Source organism: Tympanuchus pallidicinctus, unplaced genomic scaffold (genome assembly GCF_026119805.1).
Source record: "Tympanuchus pallidicinctus isolate F22 unplaced genomic scaffold, pur_lepc_1.0 scaffold15, whole genome shotgun sequence".
Lineage (NCBI taxonomy): Eukaryota > Metazoa > Chordata > Aves > Galliformes > Phasianidae > Tympanuchus > Tympanuchus pallidicinctus.
Window position 1 is genome coordinate 20,907,888 of NW_026294669.1, and position 10,318 is coordinate 20,918,205.

A 10,318-nucleotide genomic window follows, 5' to 3' on the forward strand; every position below is an offset into this window, starting at 1 on the left:
TCAACGTTGCGTGCGTTTGAACCCTCTTTTTAATTCCCTCCCCAACCCCCCCTTCCCCCCTTTAGAGGTGATCGCTGCATCACCCGAGGAGTTCAGTGGTGGGAACTCATTTCCTGGCTCCACACCGGGTGCTCCACGTACACAGAAAGGAGGTTCGCCCCAGTCCGTACCAACCCGTATGTGTGCAGCAGGGCCGCCCCGCCATGCGCCCGCTGCCACAGGAATAACAGAGGAGGGGAGACTGAAATGCAGAAGAAAGGCGAGAGCTAGATGGGCAAAGCCAGACAGTAAAAATAAAAAGAGAAAATGGGGGGAAAAAAAAGAAAAAGAAAAAGAAAAAAAAAGAAAAAAGAAAGAAAGAAAGAAAAAGAAAGAAAGGAAGGGGGGGAAAAAAGGAAGAAAACAACCTAGAAGAGTAATAAATCATTAAATAAACAGGAATTTCGGTCCCTTCCTCATACCGGCCCGCGAGTAGGAAGTGTTTTCGCAGTGCTGTTGTTTGTGTCCTCAGCGGGCCGTGCTGCGGGCTCCACTCTAACTGTGCGCGTTTTCTCCAGATTCCAGCACAGCACCTTCCCTCTCTCGGAGGAGCAGAAAGGCGCAGCACGGCGCGGGTAATCTGGTTGTCCGCGCTAACCAGGCGCTGGGGAAGGAAGGATAGCGGGCTCGGGCAGGGGAGAGGAGGCAGAGAAAGCGGCGCGGCCGAAAATCCCCAGTAGGCATTGAACGTGGCAGCGCGGGCCGGTCTGGGTTCCCCTGACCTCGGCGGCGGCGGAGCCGGGGCCGGGCGGAAGGCCGAGGGCAAGAGCCCCTGCAGCCCCTGCAGCCCCTTCAGCTCCTGCAGCCCCTGCAGTCCTCTCCCCTCAGCCCCCGGGCAGCAGCGCGGCCCCGTTCGGCAGCGTGCGCTCGGCCACACGTCGGTCGTGCTCGGAGACGGGGGTTTTGCTGTTTCCATCCGTCCATTTTATTAGGGACACATTAATCTATAATCAAATACACCTCATAAAATTTTTATTGAAAGGCATAAAATCATTACAGAGGTCTTCCACCTGTTTTAAAACAACACAATGGGCATCTCTTTCAAAACGCGAATCCTTCCCATGGAAACTTTCTGCCGGGGGGGGGGAAAGACGGGGGGACGGGGACGGATAATAATACCCGCACACGCTCTGAAATATGGAAGTGCCGCAATGTGCTTTTACTGTAACATTTTCCTGTTTTATGAGAAGTCGTTACAGTCCCAGCTTGCGACGGTTTGTTTTTACAGGCAAGAATCCCCCCTTCCCAGCGGGTTTCCTCGGCAGCTCGGAGTGTGATTAGCAAGCCAAGGCTGTTGGATGTATTTAAACACCCTGCCTCTCATTGATTAAGAAATGAATGGCAGAAATCACTCGGAGGAGGTGAAGAAATAGTCCGCGGCCGTGGGCTGCCGGCGCGGCCACGCCCGGCGCGGCCCGGGAAGGGCACGGGCAGGGAGCGGGCAGGGAGCGGGCAGGGTGGGCTCGGAAGGGGCATCGGGCATCGGGCGGTGCGGGGCGGGCGGTGCGGGGCGGGCGGCCCCGGAGCGGTCCGGGTGCGCCGCGCGGTGCGGTGCTGTTGTTGATGATGATTTTTTTTTTGTTTTTTTTTAATCACAGCAGCCCCAGTTTAGCGGATTGATTTACTCGCAGTATTGGTAAATATGATCACGTGGGCTCCGCAACCAATGGTTGAGGGTTGCAGTCTGCAAAATACTACGATTGTTCTCAGGGAGGGTATCATATACAGTTAACAGTGTAACCTTTTATATGAGTAAGAGGGGAGCCTAAAATGTCGTCTAGTGGCACCATAAGTAACTATTATGTCGATTCTCTCATAGGCCATGAAAGCGAAGAAGTTTACGGGAGTAGATTCGTCCAGGGGGGTCACAGTGCGACCTCCAGGCCATCAGGTGTGGCAGAGAGTTCCGATTTTTCCTCCTGTAGCTTTGCACCAAAATCCACCGTGTTCTCCACCTCTTGGTCCACGGTTCACCCGCAGCCGCCCGCGGCCATGACCGGGATCTACCACCCCTACATGCACCAGCCCCACTTAGGGGCAGCCGACGCCGGCCGCTACGTGCGCTCCTGGATCGAGCCCTTCCCGGGCTTCCCGGGCGGCGGCGGCGGCGGCGGCGGCGGCGGCGGCGGCGGCGGCGGCGGCGGCTCCGCGTCCGGCTCGGGCTCGGGCTCCTCCGCCGGGCGCCACTACGGGATAAAGCCGGAGACGGGAGCAGCCGCCTCCTCTTCTTCCTCCTCCTCCTCCTCCTCCTCCAAAAGGACTGAGTGCTCCTCGTCCCGAGAGTCCCAGGGGATCGCCGTGCCCGAATACACGTGCGGCGCTTTCCTGCCGGAGCCCCGAGAGAAGGCGGCCGCCGGCAGCGCCAAGGAGCCCGCCGCCTGCAGCCACAGCCCCGGCCCCGGCGGAGAGCCGAAGGAGGAGAAGCAGCAGCAACTTGACCCAAGTAAGTGGGGAAGGGGAGCGAGAGGGGAAGAGCGGCAAGGAGAGAGGGAGCGAGGGAAAGAAAGGAAGAAAGAAAGAAATTGCCCCTTTGATTTATTGCCGAAACCTGTAAGGCTCGAATGTGCAAAACTGATAGTTTTACTAACCTATAAAAACGTCTAGACGCCTACCCCAGCGCGAGCAGCAACAAGCACCCATAAAAGACTCCACATAACCACCTACCATCAAGACATCATTTGTACAGTAAACAGACCGGGGCATTAAGGCTTTTATGATAATTCTCCCGAAGTTGTGAAAACAGTCCATCCTTCGTTAAATTAATTTAACGACCTTTCTCCCCCTTCCCCCCCCCCCCCCCCCCCCCCCGCTCCCCATCCCTTCCCTGTGCCTCCCTTTTTCCAGATAACCCCGCGGCAAACTGGATCCACGCTCGTTCGACGAGGAAAAAGCGTTGTCCCTACACTAAGTATCAAACTCTGGAACTGGAGAAGGAGTTTCTCTTTAACATGTACCTCACCCGCGACCGCCGCTACGAAGTAGCTAGGATTCTAAATCTCACCGAGAGACAGGTCAAAATCTGGTTTCAGAACAGACGGATGAAAATGAAAAAGATGAACAAGGAGAAAGGCAATAAAGGAGACTAACGCCGGGGTGGGAATGCGGCCGGGGAACGCTGCTCTGGGGCTGAGGTTGGGGCTGTACTTTTTTATTTGTATTTTTATTTTCGGTTCGGTCGGGTTTTATGCTTCCCGTGCCCCCTCGGCCCCGCGTGCTTCTCTCCTCCCCCCCACCCCCCCGCGCCCCCGCCCCAGGATCGTTAAATCAATCGGGTCTTTTTTAGGTAGAAGTGAAACGTGGTCTGTGTCAGGTATTTGGGGAAATGTTGTCTTGCTCGCCGACGTGTTTGCAGAGTCGCTTGCCCCCCTCCTCCCCCCAGGCCGTTCGGTCGGTGGTGTTATGAGTGCACGTTAGCTTCGGGGACTTTAGCTGATGTTAAGTGTTCGACATGTCTCTTACAAGTGATGTAGTTAGGTAGTTCCTTTGCCAAAATAAAGGTAAGGAAGGTAATTAGAATAACGATAACAAAATATATATTAAATCACAGTGGCTTCAATCGACGGCAGCGCTGCGTCGTCCGTGATTCACTGAGAGGAAATCTCGCCCCAACCTCTGCTTTCCAGGTCTAAATTTTTGCAATAGATGCCACCGCAAGGCCACGGGATGCCCCCCCACGCCGCCCCCTTAGTGCACCGTTAGGAGGTCGTCTCCGACTCGAAGCCATTTGCAATAGGCCTCACGTTTCCCGATCCCCGGGCCGGTGAATGCTGTGCGCACCCCACGTCTCTAACTGCCGACCTGCTGTATCTGTGTCCGTTCTAATACAATAAAGGCTGTCGTGACCGATCGAGAGCGGAACTGTGTGCGTCCCCGCGCCGCGCTCAGACCCTACGCTTGGGGCTGCGGCCGCTCGGGGGGCATCGGACGGGGGGCAGGGGGGTGGCCCTCCGCCTCGCCGCTGTGTGAGCGGGCGGACCGCGGCTTCCACGGGCATCGCTTGGGATCGTTTAGGGAATATTTCCTCATCGCTCCTGCGGAGCCAACGAACCAAACGGTGTTATTCTCTCTTTCTCTCTCTCTCTCTTCTTTTTTTCTTTTTTTTTTTTTTTTCCTTTTTTCCTTTTTTTTTTTTTAATTTTTTTTTTTTTTTTGTGGTGGCCGTTTCTAATCTGCTCACTCTACTCGGGCTTTGTTGGCGAAAGCTCGTTTCGCAGCACGTCCCGTGCCTCCAACATTTATAAACACCCACGGCTTTATCGAGATAATTGAGATGAAGTTCATTGTAAAAAATGCTTTGTTTAAAGAGCAACCATTAAAATGAAGGACCCGTAAATATTTACGAGCGGCTCGGTTAATTCAAGATTAAGGGGAGAGCAGAGACCTGGTGTTTCATGGTTTTTACCTCTCTCTTAAAAAAAAAAAAAAAAAAAAAAAAAAAAAAAAAAAAAAAAAAAAAAAGGAGAAAAGAAAAGCCAGCCCATGTAGAGCCAGGAAAAGGTGTTGCATTGCTTCCCATCCATTGTCGAGAAGATACCTATAATTCTTTTAAAACAGGAAGAACCGCGGTATAATAAAACCATTGAGATGGCTAGACGTCTGGACCTAATGAGTTTACGATATGCTATGGCGCTTTTCTTTGAAACCACCTTATTTTGATGTTTGTGTTTGTTAGAGGAGAGAAAAGCCAAAAAAAATGCAGACAAGCTCGGTCTTAAAATCTTGGACTATAAATTTTGATATGTCAGCGTTAGGCCAAGGCAGCAGGCTCAGAAAAGGCACGGGGGTCACGAAACAGATTTTACAGAGCGCACTGATTTGTTGAAATGCATTTTATTGGATATTCTACCGCGAGGAATCCCACCGCTGCGTTTTCCAAAATCACCATGTGTGTGTTGGGAGGGGGGGGCGGAATCTATAGCTAGCAGCGTGCACGCAGTATTTCTGCCATAGGATGCCATCAGGAAGCTCGGGTAAGAAATCGTCACAAAGCCCAAACCATTTCCTTTTCATATTTTATCTCAGGCACAGTAACATATTTTACCTCGGATAAATATCTTTTTACTTTCCCTATTTTTTTTTTTTTCGCCCGTTTTCCTTTTACTTTTTCCTAACGCTCCGTGTGCTTGGTTCAAAATGGCAGAAAGCAAAACTCCCCGCACTGCTCTTCCACGTCCAGCGGCAGCCTGGTTCGGTCCGTCCATAGCGTTTCAGCGCGGCTGTGCTCAGCACAGCTCCGAGAGGCTCCGTGTGTCGCCTACACAAAGAATCTTCCTTACTTTCGTTCACATAAATCAATCCAGAGAGACGTAAGCGCACGGGTAAACAAAATAACGTGTTCAGGACAAAACCGTATAGCTCTGAAACTACCACACATGGAGAATCTGTGGTGTAATGTGTGGGGAAACATGATCGAAAACGCGATAGCAGAGCTCTTCAAAGCTCCGGCGTCTGTGCTGGCTGCCATGTGTAAGCGAGGCGCATTCTTTGTATGTAGTTAATTAGAGCACTGGCAAAAAATTAAAAGAAGGTCACAGAAACGTGCTAAGTAAATGGCACTGGGAACTCCGGCAGACAAGAAAAAAAAGGGGAGGGAGGGAGGAAGGGGGGGGAAATATATATATATATATATATATGTATATATATATATATATATATATATATATATATATATATATATATATTTTTTTTTTTTAAAGCGAAGCAAAAAAGCAAAAAAGAAAGGCAATGAAAATCCGCTCGTGGCTGAGCACTCCGACAAGCGGATCAGAACCGTGCCGGTTCGTCGCTGCGGTTCTGGGATGATTGGGATTATGGAAACCCCTTCTCGGTGAAGGCCTGTGCGTGTCACTGCCTGACCATGTCCCTGTCCCTGTCCCTGTCCCTGTCCCTGTCCCTGTCCCCTCACGCCGCCAGAGGGCGCCCGTGCTCCACTCTACCGCCGGAGCCGCGCCCGCTGCCTGCGCCCCTTTCCGCGTCCGCGCAGCGCTCCGCACCCTGTCCGGGTAGCCGCGCTCTGGCTCCGGCCCCGCGGATGCGGACGGGAGTGGCGCTGCCTGCGGGACGCTGCGACCTTGTGGAGCTGCGGTAGTCTCGGCCGCCCCTCCGCGAGAAGCCGCGCAGGGCTGAGTGGGGCTCCGGTGCCACTTCTGCAGCCCCTGCCGCTATGGGCGTCCTCTGTTGTATTTTCCTCATAGCAGCGGAGATCCGCGCGCTCCAACACCCGAGAGTGAGAGATGCGTTTGGTCACCGCGGGGGGACAGCTCCGTGCCCTCCATCCCCGAAGAGGGATCGCTGCTCCCGAGGGGGCCGTGCTGGGCCGTGCTGAGCCGGGCTGTGCTGTCACGATGCGGCTGTGGGCGCCCAGCCGCACGCTCACCGGGCCTCCAGCAAGGCCCGGACCGTGTCCCCCGCGAGCATCGAGACGCCTCGTGAGGGGCAAGGGTAGTTTCCGAGACAAAGGGAGAGCCGGTGGTGGGGGTGGATTGGGGTGCGGGCTGTGATGGGGCAGGGGCCTGAGATGGCTGTTATGGAACCACAACGTAGTTGTCGGTTCGCACCAGACGGTCACGCGTGGCACCGACAGGCCAGTCTAGTATTCCACCTCCATTTTCCGTCTGTTCACATCAGGGTGGACTCTGGCTGCTGGGGGTGTCTTCCCTCAAAAGCTGCTCCCGCTTCAGGAAAAGCAGTTCTCCGGGAACCTCAACGGGGACCGGAGAACAGAGACGGTGCTTCGCCGAGCGCTGGGAGCGGGACCGTGCAGTCCTTCCTGAGCAGCCTTCCCCCGTCCTGGAGCCCAACGGGCAGCGCCTTCCTCCCTTCCTCCCATTCTTTCCTTCCTTCCTCCATGCCCGTGAGTGCGCTCGCTGCCTCTTTCGCCCAGCGGCCCCGCACTGCTGCCTTCGCACCCACCCGCCCTTCTTCCTCCCCCTCCCTGCCTCGCTAATGACGTCCACCAAGGGTGAAATGATGGAAAGTATATTCATGGGCATGATTTCCATTAAGTGTCAATTAACCTGGGGCCTCAGCCATGCGTGCACGGCGTCAAGGGTAAATGTGCATCTCATTTCCCAGCGCTCCACTCGCCCGCGAGGAAATGATCCGCAGGGCCCCGGCCCCACGAGCCGCCGCCCGCCCTCCCCTCCCCCCGGACGCCCTCCGGACGCCCCCGGCCCCGCGCACCGGGCGGCTGCTCCCTGCGGGTTCTCTCCGGCCGCGGCTACGGGCCGGCCCCGGGCAACGCGCCCGCGGTTATCGCGCGGATCTGCGCGGCCTCGCCCGCGCGGCGGGGGTTCGGCGGCTCCCGGCGGGGGGAGCGGGGGCTCCGCGGCCGGGGTGGATCCGGGCAGGGTTGGGCAGGGTTTTTTCTTGCCTGAGGAGCGGCACATGTAAACTGAAGCCAAAAGTCCCCCCTGAGCTCATGAGCGTGTGTGTGTGTGTGTGTGTGTGTGTGTGTGCGTGCGCGGGCTGCTGTGTGCCTAATAGGAAATAGTAAAAGCAGTGAGGCAGGTCATTTTGGGAGCGATTATATTCCAGCCCCGGTCACCGCGCACACGGAGAGCAGGAGAGGGGAGCGCACAGGGCGCGGCGGCGGCGGCACCGGGAGAGAAGCGGAGAGGCACCGGCGGCGGCATCGGGGGGAGCAGCGCCCCGTGCCCGCTCCCCGCCCGCCGCTGCCCCCTCCCCGATGAGCTCCTACTTTGTCAACCCGCTCTACTCCAAATACAAGGCGGCGGCGGCGGCGGCGGCGGCGGTGGCGGCGGGGGAGCCTCTGCCCGCCCCGTACTACGACTGTCACTTCGCGCCCGAGGTGAGCGGCCGCCACGCCGCAGCCGCCGCCGCTCTGCTCTACGGGACCGGCTTCCCGCAGCCCGGCAGGGCGGGGGGCGGCGGCGGAGCGGACTTTTACCATCCGGCCGGGGGGAGCCCCGCGGCCGCCTACCAGCCGCCTCCTCCTCCCCCCGCCGCGCCTCCGCCTCCTGCCCCCTGCAGCGGGGTTACCTGTCACGGGGAGCCCGCTAAATTTTACGGATACGATAACTTACAGAGACAGCAGATTTTTACGACACAGCAAGAGGCCGAGCTGGTACAATATCCTGACTGTAAATCGTCCAGTGCTAATATTGGCGAGGAACCAGACCACTTAAATCAGAGCTCGTCTCCTGCTCAAATGTTTCCCTGGATGAGACCGCAAGGTTGGACGCAGTCGGCATTCGCTTCCATCTCACGTCTGAGTTCGAAACTTTATTTTCCTCCTCCCGCTCCTCTCTCCCCTCTCCCTCCGTTCCTCCCCTCTGTGCCTCTCGCTGCGTTCCCGCACCGCTCTTGCTATCGGCACTGCGGGAGGACTGCGGGGGGGGGGTGGGGGTTGGGGGGCCTGCTGAGCTGCCGGGGCCCGGCCGCCGGGGGGGAGAGCGGGGCCGGGGGCGGTCACCAGGTGCTGCCGTGCTCCCGCAAACTGCGGCGCCGGGGAGCCGCGCCTAACGCTGAGGCCGCAGCCTCACTCACTCGCGCTGCTCTGCGCTCCCCGCGCTCCCTTTTCCTCCTCTCCCCCCGAGGGATGTGCCTAGGGCCCCGGGCGCCGCGGAAGCGTTGTTCCGAGCCGCCTCGACCTCCGTGTTTTTGTTTCAAACAGCAGCGCCCGGGAGGAGGAGAGGGCGGCAGACGTACAGCCGCTTCCAGACGCTGGAGCTGGAGAAGGAGTTTCTCTTTAACCCCTATCTGACCAGGAAGAGACGAATCGAGGTGTCCCACGCCCTAGGACTCACCGAGCGACAGGTAAAGATCTGGTTTCAGAACAGGAGGATGAAGTGGAAAAAGGAGAACAACAAGGACAAATTCCCCGCTTCCAAGCAGGAGGGAAAGGAAGGGGAGGCCAAAAAGGAAACACATGATCTGGAAGACGACAGAGCCGAAAGCCACACGAATTAAATTAATTTTGCCCTAAAAGCCTTTGTGAAAGGCCATCAGAAACGAGGAGCCCAAGGCCGCCGCTCCGGCCCGTCCCCGCCGTGTGCGTCCCGCGGGGTCGCGTCCCGCCCCACTGCGTGCTGTGTGGGTTTGGGTTTGGGTCTAACTGCATCCGGAGCGATCTCCAGATGTCCTGGAAATCTGATAGCGAGTTCGCAGCAATACATTTCTAATGAGATATATATATATATTATATAGATATAGATACTATTTTTTTTCTTGCAATATTGAAAGGCAGTGATTGCGACATACACTTCCTAATGATAAACGCCATTAAACGAGACATGTACCAATGCTTTATTAATCAAACAAGTGCACTTGTGCTATTTTAATTCTTGTTATTTTCTAATCTCGAATAAATTAAATAAATTTAATACATTTTGAAGAGCAAATCTTAGAAATATATGAAACTTTCTACTATTGATTTAAATAAACCAAAATTATTGAAATATAAGTTCTATCTGTTTCCTGACATCCTTTCTGTAATCTGCTTCTCCGATAAACTCTTGGACCTCCACATCTGCTCTCAGCTCGGTTCCTAGCTTCTATTTGGTCGAGGGGTATCTCGAAATGGCCCACTTGAGACAAAATTTGAGGGGGGTCCCCGGCCCCGGCCGGGTCTCGACACGCCCTGACACGGGGACGCGGGGCATCACAGGGCTCCCTGACCGAGCTTCCTCCGTGGGAGAGCCCCGGCTCCCCAGCGCTGGGACATGTGTGCCTGGGCTTCGCTGCTTTTTTCCTGTATCCTCACCTAGGGGCTCTGCCGCGGCCCTATCGTGCAGTGCTCCCCGCTCTGGGGTCCATGAGCGCCATGAGGCTCCAGCCTCCCCCACGGATCTCGGATCTCAAAGTGGCTCGTGCTCTCAAATCACGTATACATACAGAAAAGGGCGTTTCTGCAATAAATATCTCGGCACTCTTTCGGGGCAATTTTCCAAACTACCGGGCAGGGCGGCGGGGGCAGCCCGATTAGGGGCAGCGTGCACACGGTATGAAGCCTTACAAAAAATTTCTGCGCATTTTTTTCCCCCTTCTCACACCTCCAATGCGCGATGTTCGCTGAAGTCCCCGCAGGACTTGGTGCGGTGAATGCGACCAATTCGACTCCCATTATGTGCCCCTGAAAGGAACGGAGCTGCCGTCGGATAGGGATCCTTTCGGCCCCTGCGGTCCTCCCGAAGCCGCTCGTGAAGGCCCCGAGATGTGCCGGGGCTTCGTCCCGCAGCCCCACGGCCGGGAGCAGCCGGACAGGAGGGGACGGCCGCGCTGAAGCCGTGCTCGGTACGCGGGGTGCGTTCGTGCAGTT

The 10,318-nt window shown here is 56.2% G+C and overlaps 2 protein-coding genes across 10 annotated transcripts; both read left to right on the forward strand.

The window, feature by feature from the left end:
* The first annotated feature begins 390 nt into the window (after positions 1 to 390).
* On the forward strand, positions 391 to 3,887 carry HOXD9 (homeobox D9). Of its 5 annotated transcripts, none has more exons than XM_052675912.1 (5): positions 391 to 614; positions 1,268 to 1,400; positions 1,638 to 2,482; positions 2,884 to 3,170; positions 3,587 to 3,887. In XM_052675912.1, exons 3-4 carry the CDS (start codon positions 1,810 to 1,812, stop codon positions 3,123 to 3,125), a joined length of 915 nt encoding a protein of 304 aa, XP_052531872.1. In that variant the 5' UTR covers positions 391 to 614; positions 1,268 to 1,400; positions 1,638 to 1,809; the 3' UTR covers positions 3,126 to 3,170; positions 3,587 to 3,887. The 5 variants fall into 5 exon arrangements, with proteins under 5 accessions (XP_052531872.1, XP_052531873.1, XP_052531875.1 ...); XM_052675913.1 differs by having other exon boundaries at positions 392 to 614; positions 3,663 to 3,887; XM_052675915.1 differs by having other exon boundaries at positions 400 to 614; positions 1,638 to 1,675; positions 1,859 to 2,482; positions 2,884 to 3,887.
* Positions 3,888 to 7,418: 3,531 nt separating this feature from the next.
* Positions 7,419 to 9,463, forward strand: HOXD8 (homeobox D8). 5 transcript variants are annotated; one of them, XM_052676069.1, is made up of 3 exons: positions 7,421 to 7,849; positions 8,087 to 8,273; positions 8,678 to 9,463. In XM_052676069.1, exons 1-3 carry the CDS (start codon positions 7,727 to 7,729, stop codon positions 8,968 to 8,970), a joined length of 603 nt encoding a protein of 200 aa, XP_052532029.1. In that variant the 5' UTR covers positions 7,421 to 7,726; the 3' UTR covers positions 8,971 to 9,463. The 5 variants fall into 5 exon arrangements, with proteins under 5 accessions (XP_052532026.1, XP_052532029.1, XP_052532028.1 ...); XM_052676070.1 differs by having other exon boundaries at positions 7,437 to 7,849; positions 8,087 to 8,234; positions 8,675 to 9,463; XM_052676066.1 differs by having other exon boundaries at positions 7,419 to 8,273.
* Positions 9,464 to 10,318: the final 855 nt, after the last annotated feature.